Source organism: Chelonoidis abingdonii, chromosome 18, assembly GCF_003597395.2.
Source record: "Chelonoidis abingdonii isolate Lonesome George chromosome 18, CheloAbing_2.0, whole genome shotgun sequence".
NCBI lineage: Eukaryota > Metazoa > Chordata > Testudines > Testudinidae > Chelonoidis > Chelonoidis abingdonii.
The window spans coordinates 4,594,757-4,622,648 of NC_133786.1; the positions used below are offsets into that span (position 1 = coordinate 4,594,757).

At 47.3% G+C, this 27,892-nt stretch overlaps 1 protein-coding gene across 2 annotated transcripts in view; it reads right to left on the reverse strand.

Annotated features, from left to right (window-relative positions):
* The window catches only part of KIRREL3 (kirre like nephrin family adhesion molecule 3), a 741,361-nt gene that overhangs the window by 175,890 nt on the left and 537,579 nt on the right, over positions 1–27,892 (reverse strand). For both annotated transcript variants that reach the window (XM_032772016.2, XM_032772015.2), the window contains exons 5-6: positions 25,201–25,358; positions 15,901–16,051 (exon numbers count right to left, since the gene is read on the reverse strand). In XM_032772016.2, coding sequence (XP_032627907.1) covers positions 15,901–16,051; positions 25,201–25,358 — 309 coding nt within the window. The remainder of the gene's footprint in view (positions 1–15,900; positions 16,052–25,200; positions 25,359–27,892) is intronic.

Genomic DNA, 27,892 nt, shown 5'->3' on the forward strand with positions numbered 1-27,892 from the left:
TTTCATGAGGAACATTGGCAGGGGGAACCTGTGACTGACACTGCACCAGCTCTGCATTCCCAGGGATGCCAGTCTGGCAGAGGTACCTTGGAGAGGGTGGGAAGGTGTGGTGGTCCTGTGGGCTGAGTGGAGCAGCCGTAAAGTGATTTATTGAAAAACTCCCAGAGTAGCCAGTTCCCCTCCATTTTGTGAATGAACAGACTCCTACATCTACAGAGATGTTGAGTTATGGGCATTTCTCACATGTGCAATAACCCGAGTGCACATCTCTTGTGATAGAGATGGGCTAGCTGAACCACACAGCACAGAATAGATGGCGGTGAGACGGATATCGAGGACCTGTATTCCACCATGGAAGCTTCCTGGTGATGTCAGATAACGCAAGACAGATGTTCCCCAGCTTCGTGTTCCCATCAGAAATTTGGAGATGAAGAATGAGACATCTTTAAGGATCCAACAAGCTGCCTCCCCTAGCCTCTCTCTTTAAATTTAGCTTTTTCAGTGAACTTCATGGTGGTGGAAAAGTTAGCAACCTTGAAGAACGATATCCTCCTGTGATAGACTATTCCCGCGTTCGCGCCCTAAAAGACACTATTGTAATAATGTTTATCCAAGGTTTGCCTTGTGAGGTGGTATTTAAATACTCATAATTTGCTGATCAGCAATGTCATGGCAAAATGCATGTAGCTATGTTGTGTGTGAATTTATAAAAATAAACTGAGATCACAATTAAAAGTATGTTTTCCAGAGAAGTCTGAGGAGTGGCCAAACCAATTCCTCAGACACAGAGGGCAAGCTGATGCCTCAGCCAAGTATAAACAAGGCTAATGAGTCATTATCTGCTAGGTGGCTATTCTTTGGCAGAAGAGGAGGCAGGGCAAAACATTTACATTTTAGCAAAGAAACAGCATGGAGTTCCTGTCCACACAGACTGTCTGTTGCCTTGCTCTCATGTGTAAATGCTTCTCAGCAGGGGGACCGGCACCCCAAAACACTCCTTTCTCTCTGCCTATCGTATTCACTGCACCTAAAGAGAAAAAGGAAACAAGCGTTGGACTCTGGGGGAGGGATCCTGCCCTACGGGATTTGGCCAGAAGATGGCTAAAGCATGCGGTGAGGAACTTTGTTTGAATCTGATACAGTTTGTTAAGCTAGGTATTAGTAAACGTCTTATCTTTATTTTTCTTGTAAACATTTCTGACTGTTATGCCTCATTACTTGTATTAATTTAAGATGTCTCTCTTTATATTAATAAACTTGTTTTACTGTTTTATCTAATCCAGTGTGCATAAATCGAAGTGTCTGAATAACTATTTGAATTAATGAGCTGACTTATTGTTCCCATAAAGGAATAATGAACTTAAAATATTTTATGCTGTCCAGGAGAGGGCTGGGCAGCACAGGGCATACAGTGCTGGGGGGAAACCTGGGACTAGGGGTGTGTTGTGGTCATCCTGCAGTATAACCAAGGCTGGTGATAGCCAGAGTGTAACCCAAGTGTGGCTGGCAGGCTGCAGTTACACCCAAACACTCAGGGTAGGGTTTGCATGCTGGGAGGCTGTTTGTGAGCGGCCCAGGTGGGAGCTACTTCAGCAAGGCATTGAAAGGCACCCATGGTTGCAGGACAGGGATGATGCAGCTGCTCCATAATCTAGATTCTACCTTAGTAGTCACACCTCCATTTACCCACACAAAGGTACAGAATGAGCATGTTTCACCCCCATCCCACCCTACCGTACGGTCTTGCCTTGTCCCCAAGCTGGGAGGACCTCCCCAGGGAGATACATAGATTATGAGGCTAGAAGGTACCATTCAGATCATCTTAACGTGAGTTCCTGTGTGACCCCAGGCTACAGAACATCAGAGATTCCATTCTCCATGCTCCTCTTGGGGTGGTGCTCTGTCTCCTAGTGGTGGCTGGGTCACACCTAGCAGGCCATGAGCTACTAGCTCAGACAACAGAGTGTTATGGTCTTACAACCAGAGTTCCCAGATCCAATTCCTGCTGCCAATGACCTAGGCAGGAGGGTGGTATTACGAGAACAACCCATTTCACCTAAGCCACTGAGCTCCCATCCGACAGCACTTTCAGGTGATAAGAGCTGCAGTGGAGGCTAGTGCACCCATAGTGGGCAGAAGGCCAGAGAAGAGGCTGGCGAGGAAGAAAACTCTCCTGCAAAAACAGCATTGTTGGACCTCGATGCCTTCAGGATTGGGTCCAAAGTAAGCCAGATGCTGCTCCAGGCCTTCCCAGGTGGTTTCTTAGTGCATACCAAGCGAGTCAGAGCTGTGCGGAGCTCACCTCGGTAGGCAGACGTCCTGTCTGTGTTACCCCACTGGGCTGAGCTAACTGAGGAGCAAAACAAGGGAGTGGGGTGTTAGCCCCTGTGAGTGAGCTTGACAGGATTCATAGCAGTTGGGAGGTCATGCAGAGAGGTGACTGTCTCAGAGGGACAGACGAGAGTAAGACAGAAGAATAAATATCTGGACAGCAAAGCAGGATACTGAGCTACCTTCTCCTTCACCAGGCTCCCACCTCATTAGGTGGGCGAATTTACACTGCCAGCTCCCTGCTTTGCTGTGAGCGCAGCCACCTGCCTTCTTGATGGGAAATTATGATGGGAAATTACAGCTATTTTCAATTTACCCTAATCTCATTTAAAAATGTGCAATTCAAATGACAATAAAGGCAGCGCACTTGGGAATATAAATGAGATGTGCTAACACAACAGCCCAGAGATATATAGCCCGCTCCTAATTTATTTGCAGGTGTCCTGACACTTCTCCATTGTTATGGAACAACAGCTAATCACCTTCCTTTGTTAAGTATGAATCACACTTCTCTTTAGTAGCTTCCCCATTGTTTGATGGTTTAGTAGCTGTGTTTAGGATTTATAGAGGAGCCTCTTTGCATTAAAAGGAGGGCTCCCTTCTGCACTTAAAAAAAATGTAGATAAAAAGGAGAAAATGAATTAAGAAGTCTTTGATCTTTCCTGCCACAAATGGGATTGTGTTGTCTAATGCTCCGGTAACGTTCCAGAGATTCCCCATAACAAAGGGAGACACCTGCAAATATTTTTTTAAAGACATTTACATAAATAACAACATCATAATGTAATGCCACTCGGTTACAATTATAATTCCTTCCTAGCTGCTTGTAATTAATTCAAAATGATTGAATTGACTTGCCCCGCTGGCAGCCAACTGGGAGGAACGTATACACACATGCGCGCACGCACACACACACATTTTGCATAGTCTCATTTGCCAAACATTATTTGGTATGAACAGGATCAATACTACTGGCCTAGGTCCCAATTCAGCAAGGCAAATGCCTATCTTGAGCCCCTGAGTACCTCATTGGCTTCAGTGAAGTGGGGGTATGTTTTACCGCAGAGTTAGCAAGGGCACTGTCCCTAATCCCCTTCCTGTCTGCACACTGAACCCTCTCACTGGTGTTCGGTGGTGCTTTAAACTCAGGCCAGCTGGGGTATAGGCTACAGCCCAGATGCTGCTTCCTTTAAGGCTAATAGTGAGGACACAGGCTACATCCCTTGCATCAGGACTTTGGAGCAGAGCCCGGAGCTGGAACATGGAGCAGCTCCGGCAGGTTTTTGCCTGGAGCTGGAATGGAGCCGGAGCACAGCTCCAAAGCCCTGCCTTGCATGCCAGTAGTTCTCCAATTCTCCCCTTGTGATCAAAAGGACAGACACGTTCTCTCACAAATTCTTTGGAAAAGAAACTGAGCTGCTCAGCTGAGGGCAGCTCTAAGAAGCACCAGAAGTCCTAGCACCCCACATGGGGGAAGAGCAACACCAATGAAGAGGCAGTCATGCGGGGTAGGGTGGTGCAGGATGTTGCTCACATTCAGGTTAGGCTAGCCTAGGTGCTGATCACCCGAGTTAACGCTGCAGTCAAGGCAGACCCTTAGATCCATGCTTAAGAATCTTGCTGGATCTCCACTGACTCATTAGTCTGCTTTGGGGGGAGAATCAAAGCTTACACATGCAGGGAATGCTTGGAGCTGGAAGCAGGGACAAAGAAAATATATGCTGCCTCCAGGAACAGGGCAAGTGTAAGCAGAGGAGCAGACTCTCATGCCCTTGCTCATGTTGACTAGTATCTTATAAGCTGCTGTGAAACAGAAGGGTATCCGTGTCTGACCAAAGCCGGAGTCCTCTGCAGTGCCATGCAACTGGCCCACCATCCACCTGCAGCAGGAGAGAGAGAGAGAGAGAGAGAGAGAGAGAGAGAGAGAGAGAGAGAGAGTGTGTGTGTGTGTGTGTGTGTGTGTGTGTGTGTGTGTGTGTGTGTGTGTGTGTGTGTGTGAGATCTCCTTGCTCTAAACAGCCATGCCAGTGAGTGGGGGATGGCGGGGCGGGAGAGAGAGAGAGGTGTGTGTGTGTGTAACCTGTCAGTGATGCGTGCGTTTATGGAGCATGGATGGAGGCTCCCTCTTAATCAGTAGGAAGAAGCAATCTGTGTGGTGCCCCAGTGTAGGCTGAGGAACTAAGGAAGCTGTCATGATTCCCTTTGGGATGGATAATTTCACCGGAGAGCCTGGAGCAGCTCCTGTTCCACCCTACTGCAGCACTGACATCTTGAGCTGTCTTGGTGAGGGTGAGGCCTTCTTCAAGGGGGCCCCATGGCTGCAGGTTTGGCAGCATCATTTGAAAAAGCGCTGATTCTAACACTTGCACTGAGTGGAGGGGGAGGAAGAGCAGCAAGACAGCACCTTCTGCCCATCTAGGGGAGAAACCACCATGACAAACGGGAGATGCACGGCCTCTTCAGTACCTGCTCGCTGTTACGTCCTGCAATGCTATGGCTTATGTGTGGAAAGCAGCGATCTAGTTAGAGACGCAGCGAACTGGTAACAGTTTGGAGGCAAAGGTGCTGGGAAAGCTCACACTAATGTCCATGAAATGCTTACAGATCCCTGCATGAAATATGGCTCATAGCTACTTTAATCCCCTCCAGCCTCATGGCCACCTAGAGCCTCTGCTCACCCCAGGACCAATTCTCATCTCCGCCCACTCTCGCCTAGAGAGGAAGAATGGTCTGGCAGCCCAGGTGACAGCTTGGGACTCAGAAGATTTAAGTTTAATTCTTTGCTTTAATGTCTGTGAGCCTTGCCCAAGTCACTTAGTCTTTCTGTGCATCAGTTCCCGCTCTGTACAATGGGGAACATAGCCCAGCCCTGCCCTGCCTCCCAGGCACATTGAGAGTATAAATATGGTCTGAAGTCCTCAGATACGGTGGTAGCAGGGGCTGTTGTAACATCGGTTAAAATCCCGCACCCCCCGACCTTGCTATCACTGACTTCCCCTGAATTCTCATTCCTTTACCTCCATCTCACTTAAAGAAAAGCACAATCCTCTAGGCCCATTAAAAAAGGCATCAAAATGAGCAACCACCTGGTACGGGGAGGCGCTGAGCTTCCACAAACGGGTCTGGTGAAGCAGTGAGCCAGCCCATCTCCATCCTGGCACACAGGATGTGAATTTCAATACAGCCACTGGGCTCTGGCAGTATAAATAGTTTATGGCATATCAAACTATTCAACATGATTTTAATCCCACTTGTGATGTTCAGCGCATAACTCACAGGAGTTTTAATGTGGCTTTGATGTGGCTGGTGGAATGGAAATCACATTGAACAGATGTTCCAGCTGGAGTCACTTAGTGTTTCCATTACAAACCCTGGTGGGGCTTTGGGTTGGTTTTTTGGAAGGGGGGAGGGGGTTTATGACTCAGCTATTTTATTTGGAAGGCAGATCCTGAATCCATATGTGTTGTATTTAAAGCAAACTTTCTCTCCCATCAGACAGCCTAGCCTCCCTGCCCCCCGCCCCAATCTCTGAATGGAGAGAGCAGGCTTGTTATGGTGTGAGAACATTGTTGATGCTCTTTTAAGTGAAAAAAATAAGAAGTTGACTTGCTGTTAAGTGATTTATTGGGCTGTTGGTTCATGGGATGGACTCGTTCCTTGGAGTGCTTATTGTTAAAGGAAATGTCTTTCAATCCGGGACAGTAACTGCTGTGCAGCTATATCAAAGCTAACATTCGGCATAGCATGTGCAGTAGAAACTGGACTATGCAGATACCAGGCCAAATTCTCTGGGTGACATAGGGGCCATGGAAGACCTGGTTTTCAGTGGAATGACTATCTACGAGGAGGGAGCTCAGGAGTTTCCAAGTGCTGTGTGCTATGAAGAAGATGTGTCCTCCCCTGGCCATAGCATGCATTGAGCAATTAGGATTAGGGATGGGCCAGGGGACCATAGGGCTGTGGATCTGCAGCTCTGTGGATGTATTGGCCAAAACCGCTTTGAAGAGGGCGTGCAGCAGGGAGTGGTGCTTGCGGGGTCTGGGCCATCAGCAAGGAGGCTCTGAGCCCCAACGCTGACTCCTTGCTCTCTCTAGCTTCAGAAAGAGTTATGGTCTCATGGTGAAGCTGTGATGTCAAGGCATTGCTTCCTGCCCACCGGTGGTGGTGCTGGTAGGGGGATTCTACCAGGCAGAGGGGAAACCCAGAGCATTAATGCTGATGGCATGTTTGGGGGAAGGAGGGACACGGCTGCCCATTCTCCCCCCAACCCCATGGGGGTTCCCACACAGGCTTTTGCGGGGTCACTGGGCAATGTTCCAGCACTGGGAGCCACACCAATCTTCCCCCACTGCTTAGGTGTGGGGCAGCCAGATTCTTAGCATCTCCACCCATGGAGTGTTTATCTTTTAATCCTCTGAAAATGCCTATTTTTAAAGCAATTCTTACGGGAGTAGCCATCCACCAATCCGTGACTAGTGGCTTCTACTGAGTTAGCCCTGCCTATTATGCAAATAAGGGGCCAGATCTATGCAGACCTCTTCTTGGATGCCTAAACTAACCTCTTTAAGAGTAAGACACGGACCAGCGGCTCCAGTCTTTCTGCCTTCTCCAGCTACCATGACCTAGCTATATTCTTTCTCCTTGGTCTCCTCCATGCATGCAAATATGGGGAACAATAGTCAGATATTTAAAGCAGGGTGGACACTGGATTTTCCACGTTGTGGGAAATTCCAAGACTTTGGATTTTTTTTCCTGTTCCAAAACTGGAATGAAAACAAAACAAATACAAACTTTGCCATTAAACAAAATTTCAGGGGGGAAAAAAATCATTTCACAGTAATCAAAAGGTTTGGTTCCAAATTTTGTCTTTTTTTTTTTTTTTTTAAAATACATTAGTGGCTGTGTAGATGGTGTCACCAGGAGGGCTTTGGCTTTCTCAGCCATGGGATGCTGTTCCGAGAGGGACTGCTGAGCAGAGATAGGGATCTTTAGATACAGACTGGCCAACTTAGTGAGGACAGCCTTCAACTGGGTTCAACAGGGGCAGGAGACACAAGCTCACAGGTAAGTCCAAAACATGGAGACCTGGGTGAAGGGTCAGAATCTGGGGGAACATGGACAATCACAGCAGGGACAAAGGAGCAAGGAGGAACTATAGAAGGGAAATCTAATATACATTGTAGATGTCTGTACACTAATGCAAGAAGCACAGGGAATACACAGGAAGAACTAGAAATTCTAGTGAATAACCACAATTATGACATAATTGGCATCACAGAGACTTGGTGGGATAATTCACATGACTGGAATATTGCTATAGAAGGCTACAGCTTGTTCAGGATGCACAGGCAGGGAAATAGGGAGGAGGTATTGTGTTGGGTAGCGAAGATGTATACACTTTGGTCGAGATAGAGGCATACTTCTTGAGAGTCTTAGGGTAAAGATAAAAGGGGCAAAAAATAAGGGTAATGTCACGGGTGGGTCTACTTAGACCACCTAACCAGGAAGAAGAGATGGATGAGGCTGTTTTTAAAATAACTAACAAAATCATCCAAAGCACAAGACTTGATGGTGATGGAGGATTTCAACTACCCAGACACTTGTTGGAAAAATATATAGCAGGGCTCAGATTATCCAACAAGTTCTTGCAGTGCATTGGAGATAATTTTTTATTACAGAAGGTGGAGAAAGTGACTAGGGGAGAGGCTGTTCTAGACTTGATTCTGACAAATAGGGAGGAACTTGTTGAGAATTTGTAGGTGGAAGGCAGCTTGGGTGAACGTGATCACAAAATGATAGAGTTCATTATTCTAAGGAATGGTAGGAGGGAAGACAGCTGAATAAAGACAACAGACTTCAAGAAGGCAGACTTTAGAACACTTAGAATTGGTAGGTAAGATCCCGTGGGAAGCAAGCCTAAGGGAAAAAAGAATTCAGGCGAGTTAGTGTTTTTTACAGAAACATTATTAAGAGCACAACAGCAAATATCCTAATGCATAGGAAAGAGATGAAGTATGGTAAGAGACCATCCTGGCTTAATCGGGAGATCTTCAATGATGTGAAACTCAAAAGAGTCATACAAAAAGTGGAAACTAGGTTGAATTATGAAGGATGAATAATAAAAAAAAATTAATGGAAGCAGGTAGGGACAAAATTAGAAATGCAAAGGCAAATAATGACATTAAATTAGCTAGGGATATAAAGAGTAACAAGCAAACATTTTACAAATACATGACAAGCAAGAGGAAGACCAAGGATGGGGTAGGCCAACTGCTCAACGAGAAGGGAAAGACAACAACAGAAAACACAGCAATGGTCGAACTGTTAAATGTTTGTTTTGTTTCAGTTTTCACACACACACAGACAAATAGCAGCGAACGGATGACTAACACAGTGAACATCACTGTAAATGGGGTAGGATCTGAGGCTAAACTAGGAAAAGAACAAGTTAAGAATTTCTTAGACAAGTTAGATATCTTCAAGTCAGTAGAGCCTGATGAAATAAGTCCTAGAATACTAGAAGACCTGGCTGAAAAGTTTTCTGAGCCATGAGTGATTATCTTTGTGAACTCATGGAGGACAGGAGAGATCCCGGAGGACAGACAGAAGAACTAATATAGGACCTATCTATAAAAAGGGGAATAAGGACAATCCAGGGAATTATAGACCAGTCAACTTAACTTTGGTACCTGGAAAGATAAGGGAGCAAATAATCAAACAATCAATAGGTAAGCACCTACAAGAAAATAAGGTAAGTAACAGGCAACATGGATCTGTCAAGAACAAACCATGTCAAATCAACCTAATATCCTTCTTTGACAGGGTAACAAGCCTGGTGGATAGAGGGAAGCGGTACAGGTGATCTCTCTTGACTTGAATAAGGCTTTTGATACTGTCTCACATGACCTTTTTATTAACAAACTAGAGAAATATAGCCTAGATGAACCTACTATAAGGTGGGTGCACAACTGGTTGGAAAAGCATACTCAGAGTGCAGTTATCAGTGGCTCACAATCAAGCTGGAAGGGTATACTGAGTGTGGCCCTGCAGGGATCCGTCCCGGGTTCGGTGTTATTCAAAATCTTCATAAATTATTTGGATAATGCCATAGAGCATATTTAGAGAGTAAAGTTTGCAGACGATACCAAGATGGGACAGGCTGCAAGTGCTTAGGAGGACAGGATTAGAATTTGAAATGATCTTGACAAACTGGAGAAATGGTTTGAAGTAAATAGGATGAAATTCAATACGGACAAATGCAAAATACTAAACAAATACAAAATGGGAAGAGACTTCCTAGGAAGGAGTACTGAAGAAAGGGATGTGGGGGTCATAGTGGATCACAAACTAAATATGAGTCAATAATGTAATACTTCTGCAAAAAAAGCAATCATCATTCTGGGATGTATTAGCAGGAGTGTTGTAAGCAAGACATGAGAAGTAATTCTTCCACTCTACTTAGCACTGATAAGGCCTCAACTGGAGTACTGTGTCCAGTTCTGGGCACCACACTTTGGGAAATATGTGGACCAATTCAGGAAAGTTCTGAGGAGAGCAACAAAAATGATTAAAGGTCTAGAAAACATGACCTACAAGGAAAGAAAATTGGATGTGTTTAGTCTGGTGAAGAGAAGACTGAGGGGGGGATATGGGAATAGTCTTCAAGTACCAAAAAGACTGTTATAAAGAGGAGGGTGATAAATTGTTCTCCTTAACCACTGAGAAGTAGCAATGGGCTTAAATTGCACCAAGGACGATTTAGGTTGGACATTAGGAAAAACTTCTTACACGCCAGGGTGGCTAAGCACTGGAATAAATTGCCTAGGGAGGTTGCGGAATCTCTGTCATTGGAGCTTTTTAAGAGCAGGTTAGACAAACACCTGTCATGGATGGTCTGGATAATACTTAGTTCTGCCTCACACCTGTCAAGGTCCCTTCCAGTCCTACACTTCTAGGATTATAAAAAATAAAAAACTTGAAATGAAAAGTCATTTTTAAACTGGAAATCAAAATGCTCCATTCCCCGTCGCCCCCAACAAAATGTTGTCAAAATTGACATTACCGTGAAATGATTCCAAAGGAAAAGCATTCCATTGGGAATTCTCCGGTCAGCTCCACTGCTATTATGTGGTACTATCTGAGAAGACGATGGGGCCGTGCAAAGAGACAGTAACATAATGGCATACACACAAGGTGGCAGAGTGGGGTGAGGGTGCAAGGAATAGATAATGTTGGCATCTTCTGACTTTTAAGTGCTTAGCTCTCATATTCAGCAACTGTGAAATTCTTTTAATGTAGTTTCTTAACGGAACTGTCTAGGTTAAAACAGTTCTATAAAATGGGTTTATTTCTCTAGACATCTCTGGATAGCCCAGGGAGATCCTCCCCTCTGGGATCCTTTACATCTATTTTGGGCCCCACACTACAAGAAGGATGTGGAAAAATTGGAAACAGTCCAGCAGAGGGCAACAAAAATGATTAGGGGGCGGGAGAATATGACTTATGAGGAGAGGCTGAGGGAACTGGGATTGTTTAGTCTGCAGAAGAGAAGACTAAGGAGGGATTTGATAGCTGCTTTCGACTACCTGAAAGGGAGTTCCAAAGAGGATGGATCTAGACTGTTCTCAGTGGTACCTGATGACAGAACAAGGAGCAATGGTCTCAAGTTGCAGTGGGGGAGGTTTAGGCTGGATATTAGGAAAAGCTTTTTCACTAGGAGGGTGGTGAAGCACTGGAATGGGTTACCTAGGGCAGTGGTGGAATCTCTTTCCTTAGAGGTTTTTAAAGTCAGGCTTGACAAAGCCCTGGCTCGGATGATTTAATTGGGAATTGGTCCTGCCTTGAGCAGGGGGTTGGACTAGATGACCTATGATTCTATGAAAAAGAGCTGGAGTAGCATAAAGGGGCCCTAAAAGCCTCATAACTGCACCCCCAGTGCAAGCACTGTGAAAGACCCTCATCAGATTGCCCTTCGACTGGAGGAACCCCTTGCAAGACCATGTGGAGGGGACATGCTGGGGGTAGGGCTAGGGATGGGAGAATGTGTTGTGAGTGGGTCTGCAGCACACTGTGTGGATTCTGGGCAGTATGGACAGGGTAATCTGGGCAGGTTGTGGCATGCAGATAGGCTCCCAGAGCTGTTTTAGGATATGGCAGGGGGCTTTCCAGCCCTCAGAGCAGCCCAGGTTTGGGAGGGTGTGTCAAGTCACCTTAGCCCTCCCTTGCCCCAGGGAAAACAGGCGCAGCACAGAATCTCACACAAGGTGCACAGTGAAGACAAGAACTTCTGCTTGTCAGCATGCTGAAAACTTTCTGCGGCGGATGCACAATTTTTTCAGCGGCACAGATTAATGCTCATTATATTAGACAGCAAAGACTCAGTTCTTCCAGGGGTAGGGTGCACAGACCCTGAACTCATCACAATCCATGGGACTAACTCAGGTGCTTCAGGGCAGAGTACTCAGCACCTTGCGGGATGGAGCTCAGAGTGGGGCAGGAGATGCTGCCTACCTCACTGTACCATGCATGCATGGACAGGGCTGCAGACTGCTTCTCAGTCGCACTGAGACCCCTTTACACTGTTGTGGCAGTCCAAAGGCTCAGGAAGGAAGGGTCACCCACATTAAGGCTCCTTTAGACTACTAGGGTGTTTGTAAAAGAGCCTTGCTGTAATTGAGAATCAGGCCCATAGTTACCACCTGTAGATGAAATTTGATATCCAAACCCTCCAACTCACTCAAATCAAACCCAATTTTCCCAGCAACACTTTTCTTCAATGTGGGCTATTTCCAAGCCAAATTTCAATTCTCAGACCCCAGCCATTTTGATGCTGAAGCTGTATAAATAAAGTGATCCAAGCAGTTTTTAGTTTCTATAATGGGGACTGGGAATGTTTTCTTCTGTCCGCTCATTCAAAAAGAGCCAGACATTTTTTGCTCAAAACTGCCGGAGGGGATGGGAGGGAAACCAGGCAGAGACGGTACCTGGAAAGCGTCAGCCTGGGAGATGAAAGGTTTGGAACGTTGCAAACGATTGAAAACAAGGGGTTAAAATGGAAACATTCATGCTACTTTAGCGATAGCTGTCACTAACGCACCAGCTGCAGCACACACCCCCATGCACATGAAACTGACCGGGAAACACAAAGCTCATACACCATCGAAGTCCTAGCTCTGCACAGGGGGATTGGACATCCCCTCCCATTGCAGAGAGCCCTTCCAGAGCCCTATGTATCCGCACACTTCAGCTCCTAGGGCTTGCCTCTGCATTGCCACGCAAAGCCACTGAGACCAGTGCTGAGCAGCGATATACAACATTCCCCTTGTAACTGGGCAGCATTTCACATCTCCTTTGCACAGGTATCACAATGAGGGCCACACAAAGTACCTAGCTAGGTGGACAGAATGAAAAGGGAAGTCACACTAGATGATCATAATGGTCCCTTCTGATCTTAAAGTCTATGAGTGTACATGAGCAGGTAGCTTGATAGCTAGATGGACTTAAATGATGATACAGGCCCCACTTCACCTGAGTGGCCAGTGGTGGCTGCAAGTAGCCAGGTGTGGTCCCTTGGTCCCGAGACGCTTGGTGCTGGCAGACATTAGAGCAGCAGGATGACCACTCTAAATTCCACTGCTGATGTCAGCTCCATAAGGGAGCCAGTTGAGACTCAAGCACAGTAGAGTTTGGCTTCCCCTTCTCCCCTCCCATCTTGGCCCCACTTTGTCTACTGGCATGCCCCCTCCTCCTGCTTATCCCGGTAAAGGAGCTGGTGTAGAAGGCAGTTATGCTGCCTCCAGCAGCTAAATACCTACATAGGGACAATTCCGCAGGGGGATCTCCAGCCATTTTAAGTTCAGTGGAAAGTGAATGTAGCCAGGTGGAAAATCCATCTCTCAGAGTCTAAGGCAGTGGAGAACCAGGCTGTGCATGCTGAAGGGATGAAGACAGGCTGGAGTACGCTCTGTCTTCAGGGGTGAAATTTACCCCAGCGCAGGCTGATTAATCTGTCTTGCTGTTGTTATACTCCTCCATCTTCCATCCAGCGCTGTTAAATTGATATCCTCATTAGAGCCCATTAAAAGCAACATTCTTTTAACGGCTGGATGGGATTATTTTTATACTTTCACAGCATGGTGTATTTAATGGTTTGGAGTGGAAATTGGTCTTCTTTATTGGGTCTCTCCCTTTTGAAATGGATTCCACCGCGCTCAGGGATTCAGATCACGTTGCGTGCCCTGTTCTATACAGCACAGTCTAATGATGTCTCTGGCTTTATGTTATTGGTGTGTGTGGGGGGTGTGCATGTGCAACTGTTGTAGCTGATTGCTATCTGTGAAATAACCCGTGCCATTATCTCATCTGATCTCACCGATTCTGTCAGGACATACTACAGAGTGACTCAAGCACCTGTTAATCTTCCAGCAGAAAAGCCAGGAGTCTTAAATGAAGAATTTTCTGCTGCACTCGACTTTGCTCAGCAAGTTTTAATTGGACTGTGGAAAGCAGCTGGCAGCCTAATATTTAACACCCTCCAATTGCAAATTGTTGGCAAATGCAGCTGCAAGTATTGTGTGTGCAGATGAAGAGGGGCAGGGGGAGGGGTCAGCCTGAGCCTGACAGCAGCAGATATTGAAAGGGAGTTAGGGTGGGTGCATCTCAGATAGCTGCATTCTTCCAGATCAAAACCTATACTTAGGGCATCTATATAAAGTTTAACCAGTCTTGTTCCCTGCATGTGCCTGTTTGCATCAGCTGGAGTTTTAAACTAGTCACATTAGACTGGGACTGAGTGAGACGGATATTTTTGCAAGCCTTTAAAAAGCTGTAGGAGGAGGATCACAGACATGGCTACAGAAGTTGTGCATTGTGGACTAGGTCACCCCGTCATGGGGATGGGTATTATGGTAAACTGTCCCAATGGTTGATCACTCTCACTCTTGAATATTTACACCTTATTTCCAGTCTGAATTTGTCTAGCTTCAACTGCCAGCCATTGGATCGTGTTAAACCTCTCTCTGTTAGACTGAAGAGCCCATTATTAAATATTTGTTCCCCATGCAGGTACTTACAGACTGTGATAAAGTCACCCCTTAACCTTCTCTTTGTTAAGCTAAATAAGTTGAGCTCCTAGACCAGGGGTGGGCAAACTTTTTGGTCCGAGGGCCACATCTAGGTATGGAAATTGTATGGTGGGCCATAAATGCTCACAAAATTGGGGGTTGGGGTGTGGAAGGGTGCTGTGGGCTGGGACTAAGGGGTTCAGAGGGCGGGAGGGGGATCAGGGCTGGGGCAAGGGATTAGGAGGGGGTCAGGGTGCAGGCTCTTGGCAGTGCTTACCTCAAGCAGCTCCCAGCAGCAGCAGCAGCAGCAGCAGCATGTCCCCCTCTGGCTCCTACATGAAGGTATGGCCAGGCAGCTCTGCGTGCTGCCCTGTCTGCAAGTGCCGCCCCTGCAGCTCCCATTGGCTGCATTTCCCAGCCAATGGGAGCTGCGGGGCAGCACTTGGAGCGAAGGCAGCATACAGAGCCCCCTGGCTGCCCCTACCTGAATGAGCCAGAGGGGGGACATGCCACTGCTTCCAGGAGCAGCGTGAAGCGGGGCAAGCCCGGACCCTGCTCCCCAGCTGGAGTGCGGCAAGCCCTGGACCCTGCTCCCCGGCGGGAGCTCAAGAACCACATTAAAACATCTGGAGGGCCGGATGCGGCCCTCCGGGCCGTAGTTTGCCCACCTCTGTCCTAGACTCTATTATTATAAGGCAGGTTTTCTAACTCTAAACTATAAGCAATAGTGGACCAGATGCTTCTTTAAATCCAGGTACACAGCCCTCAGCCTGTAAGTCACAGGTTCGAATCCACATCATGTTGTATCACCGGTGAATGAACCTGCTTCTATCACCTGTGACTGACATGTAATAGGTTGGTGGCCTCAGACAGGTGTCCAGTCAATAAAACCACCATCATAATTGGCATGGGTGCTGGTAACAGTACAAACAGACTATGGACGGCCTAAGCATGGAGACCTAGGTACTCCCACAGCTAGGGACAGGCTGAGCAGTTTGTGTAGAATCAGAATCTTTGCTCCCAAGCTGAATATCAGCCAGTCAAGGTACTCCCCCCATCACCCACCCACACATTATTTAGTTCATTTTCTCGCTGCTTCTGCAGTTGTTGGTTCTGTGGAAACCTCAGGATTTCCTGAGAATGACCCTTCTGGTGGGATCTGGCCTGGGATCCCCGCTCTCAGGAGACAGCCTGTCTGCATGGAACATTCAGATCATTTTTGCTGCTCCGAAGATTTTCAAGAGACTGGAGAAGTTCCGGGGAGGTGTCCAGACTTCTGAGCGCTGCATCAGATCAGCACCCTGAACTGATCACCACTGGCTACTCATACGACTGCAAATACAGAGATAGGCTGGAGCCAAACCCCAAACTCAGAGCCTGATCTGGTTTGGAACTTTGCACTTAGAGCCCCACTCAGACCAAACGGAGTCATTCAGGAACCAGGGAATCCCCAGGGAAGCACAGCATTAGAAACACACATGGCTGGACCGGCCGGCCAAACACTCACGCTGTATGTCGATGGTGACGGACGTCTCCTTCCCGCTGGGAATGGCTTTGTTGGTGGCCCGGCAAATGATGTTCTGCCCGTTCTCGATGTCGGAGGGGCCAATAAAAAGGGTGCTCATGATGCTCTCCCTCTTGCCATCTCGGAGAAGCGTCTGCAGGGGGAGAAGCAGGGACGAAACTCGGTTACTCCTGAAAGGGGCAGTACATTCTTTACTCGTGACTGTGTTTATTATATTCGAGCTTAGGGACCAACACGCATGAAGCCAGGTTGTGGTAGTGATAGGCACTGTACAGACAGAGTGGTAGACAGTCCTTGCCTGAAGAGCTTACAGTCTAAAAGACAGCAATTCCTATGGGTTTGCAAAGGAGCTAATGGGGGTTAGGTGCACAAATTCCAATGAGTTTCAATGGGAGTTTGGTGCTTAACTCCCATAGGCTCCTTTGAAACCATGCAGTACCTTGCACCCAAGGATGACAGCTCTGGTGAGATTCATCCCACTCGCCAACCTAGACAGGGAGACGTTCGTATTGTCAACTGAACAGACCTTGCAGCCATCAGGGGTTTCCCAGCTGGGGCCTGCTTCTTGTTCCTTGTGTCACCTTACACACGTGTGTCAAGCAAGTGTGAAACGCTGCCATGCCAGTCCAGTAGCATTTCACACTCACTTTGGACAACAGGAAATGAGCACATATGCTGCCCGGCAGTGTGGGATCAGCCCCTGAAGACTACAAATAACCATATGATTCCTAGAGAAGTAGCATAAAGTCACCAATTGCTACAATGCATTGCACTGTGCAAACTGCAGTTCTGCCTCCAGTGAAGTTTGCTTAGAGCGAAGGAAAGAAGAAAGCAGTGTGATCTAGTGCTTGGAGCAGAGGGTAGATTGCCAGTGGCAAAACCCATCCCAGGCATAACATCATTCAAGTCAGAATCAGGCCTGAGGACTCCTGGGTTCTATTTTCAGGTCTCCTTGGGGCTCACTCTGTAGCCTTTGGAGAATCAGCCCTTTGTGAATCCATCTCTGAATTTCTACAGGGGGGAATCACACCACCTCACTAGGCATCAAGAGAACTAATGCTTGCATTAATTATTACTAAGGTTTCTTTCGTTCTGAACCTCTAATATAGACTAATCAGACAGGTAACGCATGCCTGTGACGATGCGGTTCTGGCGGGACCCAACTGAGAGTGCCAAATCAGGACCAATTGCTCAAACAGGGCAGTCACAGCCCAAGGCTGGGGTTTTTCCACCTCTAAGGCAAACCAAACCAGCCAGACAAAAATGACTTCGGTGTCACCCCACTGGCTAACCTCAAGTCACACAAGCAATTTCCTTAGACACTCCAGTCTCCCAGTATCACCACCAATTCCACACGTCCTGGGGATGAATGGTTATGAAAACCAACACCCCAGTAAAAGAAAAAGGTTCTCTCGATCCCAAAGGACCAAGCCCCAACCCAGTCAAATACACATCAGATCTACCCACAAATCACGCTGTTCCAATCCTTTAATCTATAAATCTAAAGGTATCATAAAAGTGGAAAAAAGAGAGATGAGAGTAAATTGCTTAAATGGAAATCAATTACATGCAAGAATGGCACAAATCCTTAGTTCAGCTGAGCGAGTGATGAATATAAACGGACAGGTTCATAATCAAGTCCCCTTCTGGATGCCGCATTCAGCCTTTTGCAGACTGCAAGCTTGTAGCAAAGTCCCCCCAGAGGTAAGATGCAGATTGAAGACAAGAATGGAAGATGAGCCTCGCCTCTTATATAGGCTTTTCCAGCTGTAAGAACACTCCTTTGTTCTACTGTGGAAATTACAGCAAAATGGATCTGCAGTCACATGGGGCCAGTTTCTGCACACTCTGCTGAGTACAAGCGTAACTGCCTTCTCTCGATGGGTCAATTGCTGTAGCTAGATGGTCCTAATGCCCATCAAGCAGGCTCAGCTACGCTGACACTAACTTGTCTGGACTTTCCAGCCAACACAGCAACAAGTTTTGAAATTAAGACAGTATACAGCCATATTCATAACTTCAACTCAAAAAATGATACAGAACATTACAGACAGCCATAATCATAACCTGGTCTTAGACACCTTATATGACCCCCTTTACATAAGATTTGGTGCCACTACAGGACCTTGGTTGCAACCCATGTTCTATATGGTCCCAGTTCATATCAATAACGTCACAATGCCATGAGAGAAAATATTAAAAAGCCATTAACGAGCTGCCTTGTGAGCTCTGCAGTGTACAATGTGTTCGGAAAGGGTTGAAGCCACCAGCAGCAGTGGCACTCTCATGCCACACCCCTGGGTGTAAATCAGAACCACTCTGATTTGCTAGTGTTCCACACTCACTTTGCACCGGTGCAAATGGTGATCCAAGCTGGCAAGGCAATGGAGGATTAAGCCCTGCATCTAGCTCTACATCCTGGCATGGTACAAGGTGTGCCTGTGGCTTTCCTTTCTCCTTGCCCTCTTCTGGCACTGTATAAGGAGTGAATGTATAACCTTCCTCTTGATCACCCCCAAGAAGCAGGTGAGGCCATCGGAGGCGCTAGTGAGCAGCTGATGATGCTCCACTCGAATGTTGTAGTTATCCCATGTCGCACACAGGCCCAACCTTTGGATTTGCCCATTTGTGGGTAGGGAGGAAGGTCTTTGTGAAAGGAACTTGGTGTAGCGAGTGGAAATCTCCTGCTGGGTGGATCAGATTTACGGCCCTCCAGCAGCATTGCCAACCAAAATGTTCAAAAATTGTGTGTCAAGCCTCCAAAAAATCATGTGACTGACGTAAAAATCAGGAGGTTTTACAAAAATAATAGACATTCCATTCTTTTATTTGCCTTCCTGATTCTGAACTCTAGGATACACTTACGTCATGGTTTCAAGCCTTTGCAACTGGGAATGCTAGAAACCTGACTCCAGGAGCCGAAGCCTTAAGAAAAACACCAAATATTGCAAGACTTGTAATAAAATCATGACAGCTGACAACATTGCCACAGGGCTGTAGGCACCACCGGGCCCCATCTGGCATGGAAAGATCCTTGCGTGATGCATCTCCAGTATGACAATCCTCTTCCTCCACGACCTTCCATGCCAGCTGCTTAAGATGCACTGGGAGTCTCAGCATCTTATTTGAGATGGGGCCACACTTCGTATGCAGCGTGAGCGCTTGGGCTTTGGAATTAATACAAACACAAACACAGACATATTTGAAAAAGGGCTGATATTCCTTCCCTGCCACAGCAGTTGGCAGGTCTGAAATGGAGGGGGTTTAACTCTCTCTTCCCCAGCACTGGGACTGACCCAGCCCATGGTGGAAAAGAAGATCTGGAGCGACTGCAGTTAGTTACAAACGATTACATGTTAATGGCCTAGATTTTAATTAATTTCACCCAAATTGTTGCAGAGAGAGAGATCAGTTCTTTCTGGTTTTAATTAGCTCCGGCTGTCGCGTGGCATCCTGGGAAGTGGGGGCAGGTAGGGCTAGCGGTGAGTTTAATTTTGTTTTTTGCTCAGTCCCGGTGGCAGCACGTTTCAAGGGGGAGAGTGAGGCAGTGCTAAATCAGGGGAGTCACATTACCATGGGGGCTGGATGAGGATGTGTAGGGAGTTATGGGGATCGTGGATTTGTCCTTGATCAGATGCATATGTTGCTGGCAAGTTAACCCTTCACAGCTCATCAGCCTGCTTGCTCCTTGCCAGAGACTGCTGCCGGAAAGGGAAATGAAATGTCTCAGGATTTGGGTGCAATAAAACAGGAATCCTTCTATGATACTGCAGACAAATCAGATGGCAGCTAGGAACAGAAAGGTCATAATCTCTATGCAAATCAGATGCTGCCTTCTCCAGTAGCCGCCAGATGGCCTGCGAGGCCAGGCTGGTTCCTCTGGGAGGGAGCTACAGGCAAGGATGGAGGCAGCCAGGCACAGGGAAGACGCATCTCCCTAGGAGCTGCAACCGGATGATGGTTTGTGGGTCTCGCAAATTTGTTTTCCATCCTGCCAACGCTCCCTGGAGCTGCCCAGATATGGAGGATCTGCACTCTCAGCAAGTTTGTAGATGACACTAAATTGGGAGGAGTGGTAGATACACTGGAAGGTAGGGATAGAATACAGAGGGACCTAGACACATCAGAGGATTGGGGCAAAAGAAATCTGATGAGGCGCAACAAGGACAAGTGCAGAGTCCTGCACTTAGGACGGAAGAATCCCATGCACTGGTACAGACTAGGGACCGACTGGCTGGGCAGCAATTCTGCAGAAAAGGACCTAAGGGCAGGACCGGCGCCAGGTTTTCTCGCGCCCTAGGCGCACGGCCATTTCACCGCCCCCCGCGTTCATCCCGTGGCTCCGGTGGAGCTACCACAGGCACGCGTGCGGAGGGTCCGTTGGTCTGTGGCTCTGGTGGAGCTGCCGCAGGCATGCCTGCGGAGGGTCCGTTGGTCTGTGGCTCTGGTGGAGCTGCCGCAGGCATGCCTGCGGGAGGTCCACTGGAGCCGTGCGAGCAGCGGACCCGCCGCAGGCATGACTGCGGCTGTCCCACCGGAGCCACGGAGCAACGGATCCTCCGCAGGCATGACTGCGGCAGGTCAACTGGAGCCGCCTGCCATCCCCCTGGCAAAATGCCACCCCCTCAATAATCCTGGCGCCCTAGGCAATTGCCTAGGCTGCCTAAATGGCAGCGCCGGCCCTGCCTAAGGGTTACAGTAGATGAAAAGCTGGATATGAGTCAACAGTGTGCCCTTGTTACCAAGAAGGCTAATGGCATTTTGGACTGTATAAGTAGGGACATTGCCAGCAGATCGAGGGACATGATCATTCCCCTCTATTCAACATTGGTGAGGCCTCATCTGGAGTACTGTGTCCAGTTTTGGGCCCTACACTACAAGACGGATGTGGAAAAACTGGAAAGAGTCCAGCAGAGTCAACAAAAATGATTAGAGGGCTGGAGCACAAGACTTACGAGGAGAGGCTGAGGGAACTGGGATTGTTTAGTCTGCAGAAGAGAAGAATGAGGGAGGATTTGATAGCCGCTTTCAGCTACCTGAAAGGGGGTTCCAAAGAGGATGGATCTAGACTGTTCTCAGTAGTACCACAGAACAAGAAGTAAAGGCCTCAAGTTGCGGTGGGGGAGGTTTAGGTTGGATATTTGGAAATATTTTTTCACTAGGAGGGTGGTGAAGCACTGGAATGGGTTCCCTAGGGAGGTGGTGGAATCTCCTTCCTTAGAGTTTTTTAAGTTCAGGCTTGACAAAGCCCTGGTTGGGATGATTTAGTTGGGGATTGATCCTGCTTTGAGTAGAGATTTGGACTAGATGACCCCTGAGGTCCCTTCCAAACCTGATATTCTATGATCTCTCTCAGGTTTACATGGGGCATCAACTTGTGGTATCTAAGCCCTGCTTTCACCACCAGCACTGGACACTTCTCCCCACCTCATCTAGATCTCTGTAGCATCCTTGCTACCTCAGCTTGCATGGCAGGCTGTTCTCTCCCACAGACTGTGTGCTGGCTGTGAACCCTGACGGCATCGCCTGACATTGTTGCCTTCCTGCTCGTCCGAGTCTCTCTGCGTGTGTCAGGGCGAGGTCACCGCTACCATCCTGACAAGCCGTGCCCCAGCGCTCACTCCAGAACTGGCCCTTTGGTGCCTGTCCTCACTATCCCTGCTGAGATCCCAAGAGACTCCAGTAGAATTATTCCCCTGATCTGGTTTCTCCCTGGCCTTGGTTGGGTAGCTCTGCAGGACAGTTGGGCCCCAGGACCCAAGGGAGTTCATTGCTCCCATGGCCCAGGCAACACTTTGCCTTGCTGCTGACACTGTCCTCTGTGATGGAATTTAATGGGTCATGGACCTCTCGGCTTTTGGTTCCTTGTTACCTGTTGCTAGAGCCCAGTGTCTTTTATTGGTCTGGGAGCCATCGCTTTGGGCAAGACGGTGACTAGGGGGATGATGGAGAGAAGGAAGCAGCAGAACCAGCTTCTCAGGGGACCCCATACACTGTGGAATGTTCTATATCCCAGCTGTTTCCTAGGAAGGGCAGCAGTGACAGCTCTCTGCCTGGTAGGGTGACCAGACAGCAAGTCTGAAAAATCAGGACAGGGGTGAGGGGGTAATGGGAGCCTATATAAAAAAAAGACCCAAAAATCAAGTTTGTCTCTATAAAATCAGGGCATCTGGTCACTCTACTGCCCGGGCTCTAAGATCCATTCTGGAACAGCTCCCTGATCCAGGCCGCACTGTCAGGTGATGTTGCAGTAGCACTGACTCTGTAGCAGAGCTGGGTGACTTTTTTTCAGCAAATAGGTAAATTCACTGAAAAACGCATTTTTTGGAGGTACTGAAACAATCTGCAAATTTGTGTTGAATTTGGCAAACTGTTTTGGCTAAAAACAAAATTATTTTTTCTGCTGAGGAAAAGTCATCAGAATTCATTTCAACCATTTTGAAACAAAATGTTTTGACTTTTCATTTAGAAATGTAGCGATACTTATTTTTTCACCTTGGACTTGCCCCAACCAGCCAAAATGGCATATGTCTATCTACTCCCCTCATCAAGATGGAGGAAGGTTATAGGAGGGGCATCAACAATCAACCTGCAGCTTCTGTATGTCCGAAGCATCAGTGCCATCTACCAAGTCTTCTGCCTTAAAGCTCTGGCCACTGCAAAAAAATACCAAATATACCTCGGGGATTTTGTCAACAGTTCATTCCTGGATGGTCATCTGATGCAACCAGACTATTATATCAGCAATCTAAATCCACCAAGAACATGCAGGTTATTGAAAAAGTAGAGCTCTTCTAGATCAAACCAGACAGAGCGATGGAAAGAAGCTTTCCAAATTGTATTCCACAAAACCCAGTCTCAAAGCCTAGCGAACTATTACAAGATTGAGGGGAGATTCTAGCTGGGACAAGAGTTACAGCAAGGTCTATTGCATCCCAAATGGTGGCCAATGGCAGAGCTCATAATCAAGACAAAGCCTTCAGCTGTGCAGTTGAAATGGTGGCTGCTGTGAGATGGCAGGTTCTGAGCATGGACGTGAACCTGATGGTTCCTTTTACTGATCAAGAGCATCATGACTTCAGGCCAGATCCCATTGAAATCAATGGACAGGGCCCCAAACCCCAGACTTGTCCTTCCACACAACCACACCACTTGGATGCAAGAGCTTTTTCCTAGACAATGTGCATGAGTAAATTCAGCTGGAAATCAGCTTTGTACAGGGAGCTAGGAGGACTTTAAAAACAGGATTGTAATGGGAAAAGAACTGTTTTGTAGGCTTAACTGTGGAGTCATTACTGGTGCTCCACAATGAAGTGAAATAGTAAAAATAAATGGTAAAATAATTTGGTCTTGGGAGAAGAGATACCTATAGGTATAGGCAGCACTGAGATCACTGAGGAGACTCCTGAATTGCACCAGGGTTGAGTTTGGCTCTATACTTTTCCACGTTTCCAGCGCAGAGGAAATATAAGAGCCACAGAAGGACAATGAGGCTGCACAGGGAGCTTTTCAGCTATCTAAAAACCAAAAGGGATACATGCAAGAAATGGAAGGAGGGGCATGTCACCAAGGAAGCATACATGGGAATAGCGAAAGAACGTGGGGACAAAAATCAGGAAAGCCAAGGCAAAGAACTGCCAAGGAATGTTAGAGACAACAGGAAGGGGTTGTACAAATATATGTAAGACAAAAAAAGAAAGATCAAGGATGGTGTGGGTCCGCTGCTCAATGCAGAAGGTGAGCTGGGAACGGAAGATGATAGGAAGGCAGAGTGGCTCAGTGCGTACTTTGCTTCAGTCTTCAACATGTGACTGGATGACTAGCGAAGTTACCACAGACCACTGCCTTGGATGGGTTAGACACAACAAATCCTGCAACTTGGCAGGGGGTTAGACCAGATGACCCTTGCGGTCCGTTCTGACCCCTTGATTCTATATTAATGCAGTAAACGCTGTTCAAACATGAGAGCCACGTTTCAGAACCAAGTTGCACTAACACTGAGCACTTTTCTCCATCTTTAAGTCATTTTAACTAATACAACCCATCCCCCCACAGTGCTGTCGGTATTTATGGTCACCCCCTTTTAGAGATCAGAAACCTGGGGCTAGGTGCCACAAACTACCCCGTGGCACAAAGAACAGAGCTGAAAGTAGAACCCCACATCTCTGGGCTCCTGGAGCTGCATTCAGCCACCTGGAACCATCCTTTCTCTGTTTCACTTCTTAGTGAAATCTTGTCAATCCAAGCGTACAATAATTCCAAGCCAGCTGTTCAGCCCACAGCTCACAGAGTCACCAGCATAACTGCTAAAAGAGGAACCTTTTGTTCTCCGCTTGCCAAAGGTTGCTGCTGAACTTGTTCAATTTGATGTGCTATTCAGGTCACAAGAGAGAAAATCCTTTTCCCTCCCGAGAGACTCGTTTCCTCCAAATTGCCCTGCCAACCAGCTTCTTGAGCGATCTGTTCTAGCCAGTTTGGACCCAGAGCTGCCACTGCTGTGGTCAGTTGTGGCCTCAGGGTTGCACCAGAGAGCGGTTGTGTTCTGATAGAAGACGACCTTCCACTGGTGCATTTCCACTTCCCCAAGGACAACTCAGGCTGAAATAGCTGGGAGAAAGGCACCTGTATACCTTTGGGTATTGGGCCACTGTGCTTTTAGACACCTGGTGAGGAGCATATTGAATGGATGACCTGCTCAGCACTGCTATAAGGCAGAGCATGGAGTTCTCTGGGCCGGAGGTAGCCATTAAGTCAAATTCAGAACTGAGTCCGCCCTTGACTGTTGCAGCTTCTTACACCCTTCTGGCAGCTGCTTTTCTTGCCCCACTCCTCCCCGCTAGCCCCTTGGCAGGACAGTTGTGTTCACTCCAGTAAGTCATGTTCAGAGATGACATGTAAAGTCACACGTTAATAATTGGGTAAGTCTAAGTCAGCCTAAGTTGGCGTAAATTATTCACTGAAGGGCTAGGAGAAGCTTTGAGTCCCCTCTGACTACGGCCTTCTGGCTCACCACTGATCTCTGCTCTCCCAGCAGCCAGGGGTATAGAGCTGAAGGAGCAGCACTGAGAAACGTGGGACCAGATCATCTGCTGGGGTAAGTCAACACAGCACCACTGAGTCAATGGGGCTATGCCAATTGACACAAGGTGAGGATATGGCCCTGATGCATAAGAAGAGCCACAGTTCCACTCTGGACAGTATTGAGTGAAGGACACCTCTGTGAGGTGAGCAAAAGAGCAGTTCCATGTCCCCGGCACCATCCCAAACTCCACCCCGCCTGACCTTGGAGTAGGTGGCTCCGTTTATCACTTCTCCATTCCGCATCCAGATGATGGAGGCTGCTGGTTTGGCGTTGTCAGCATGGCAGGTCAAGTTCAGGGGATCCCCAGCTCTAAGGCTAATGACCGGGCCCCCAGTAATTACTGGGTCATCTGGAGGAACTGCAAAGAAATCAGACAAGAGGAAGAATGCAGTTTATAAGCTTCAGCCAAGCTACCCTTTGCCTGCAAAGTCTGTGCCTGCAGTGGTACTTAGCAGGGAACATGTGGGGGAAAATGGCAACCATAGGCTAAACTATACTCTGGTACACTCATGGAACCCCAAGGCAGTTAGCTTCAATTAGGCTGTGGCTGATGGTAGAATATAGCCCAATCTTAGTACCATACAACTTGATTTTCTTTTGTTGCTTGCACATTAGCTGCGCCCCAGAATCAGCACCGGCAGACTGATATTTAAGAGGCATAGACAAAGGAGACAAGGGATAAATTTCAGTGGAGATTTGAAATGAGATGAAGAATTGATTGCATAGTGAGATGCAGGAAAGTGGGAGTTAGCAGAGGAGAAGGCTCTCATACAAAACAGGAGCCAGAAGGAAAAGAGGCTGAGATGAAGGCAACACAGAAAGAAGGGAGACAGAGATTAAACAAGAAAGAATGACAAAGGTCTATGAGGTTGCTTGGATAAATCCATGACCTTATGCCACAAAACGAAAAGAGCAGCACATGCACTTTCAGCCTAACAAGAAAGGAGAGAGCACAGTGTGTACATGCCCCTCGGTAACAGTCTGCAAGAGCTCTGTGAACAAAATGGCTGCTAACTTCTGCCTGCAGGAAGAGTTCTTAGAAATTGAAAGGACAGCACACAGAAAACAAAGACGTACCACTTCCAGAACTAGACATACCACACTCAGGTGACTTCTAAACACATGAAGGGGCGTTTATAAGCGCGACCTAGTAAGAATACGATGTGAAATCTGAAGGACTGGCCATTGAAAACCCAGCGCTGTGCTGGCAAAAGTGGAGTCTTTTCCCCCTTATCTTTAAAGCCTGATTAATGCCCAGCCTGCAGGAAGCGGGTGGGGAGGGAGGCAGGGGGTTGCAGAGCACCTGATCCGGTGGGGATCTGGGGCTTGGTGAGTATGGGGTAATGGTGTCTAGTTTTTATATAAATGAATATTTTAACTTCCCAGAGAGTTCAATCCTGGAAGCTTGAGGTCTCTGCAGCCAGACAGAGAGGGAGGCATGTGCTTGGAAATGGTTAATATGTTAACTGTTAAAGGTTTATGGAACCTCATCCATTTGAAATTTGGAATAACACAATAGCTGTGGGATCTCAGGGAAGAGGTGGCTATTTGCACCTGAGATTGGTTTGCTAGATCACAGTGGGTCTGGGGTACTTGCAGGAGTTTAAGTGGTTCCGAGGGGATTTGACGGAGAAGAGGGGCACTGTATTGAAACCTTTATTAACAACACGTGCCTCAAATGGCTCAAAATGCTGGAACCAACACCAACATGTTTTCCCCATTTATTTATTTATGATGTTGCTGACTGCACTCACCTAGTGAGACACACAACGCTCATTTTACGAGGGCCCCAGGGAAAGAACTGTCATGCAGTCTAGCATACTGCATTCAAGAGCAATATGAGCGAAGCAATGCAAGGTGCTCAGTCTAATAGAACAGACAAGAGCAGCGTACAGACAATTTCAGTCCATTTTACACACTGACAAGGAGAAATGACTTCTTATAATCAGACTATGGGCCAAATTCATCCCTAGCTGAAAATTCACTGCAGTCAGTGGAGATACACCAGAAATTCATCTGGCTCAACATTTCTGTCTGTGACCAGGGACAAGATCCTCAGCTGATTTGATAAGAATCAATGTTACTCTGTCAAAGTCAATGGAGCGACACCAATTTACACCCATTGAGGATAAGGTCGACAGAAATTTATACCAGCTGTCTAAGACTCTGTCCCCTTACCCCCCAATGCCAAGTACCCAGAGTAACTTTCTCCTGGCACAAAATTAAGATCGTTTCACACTTCTGGGTGTTTATACATCACTCAGCGCCATGCTATCTAGTAGCCAGGGGCTGATCTGGATGTGGATTTTAAGCACTGCAAAGTGTGTGGTAAGTGTTCAGAACTGGTGTTTTGGTTCAGCCCTTTAGAGTGATGGTGTGACATTATTGATATAAACTGGGACCATATAGAACATGGGTTGCAACCAAGGTTCTGTAGTGGCACCAAATCCTATGTAAAGGGGGTCATATAAGGTGTCTAAGACCAGGTTACGGGTTACTGGTTATGATTCAGGCTTCAGATTGCAGCAAAGTCCCCAGGTACAGAAGCAGGGAAAATTTGGAAGAACCAAAATGGGGAGATCAGCCTTCGCCTATATTAGACTTGTCAGTTTGTAGAACACTCCTTTGTCGCTGTGGAAATACGCAAAATAGGTTGCAGTTCACATGGGCCGCCATTGTCTGCGTCACTCCTCAGTGAGTCCAGGTATCCGCCTTCTCTCTGGTCAATTGTGGGTGTGTTTCCTTAAATGTCCCATTCAAGCAGGCGAAGCAGAGGCTCGACACCGAACTTGTCTGCGTTCACCCAGACTGACACCAAGTTAACATACAGACAGTACACAGCACAATGTCATAACTTCACGTTACGAAAACTGAAAGACTACAGACTCCCAC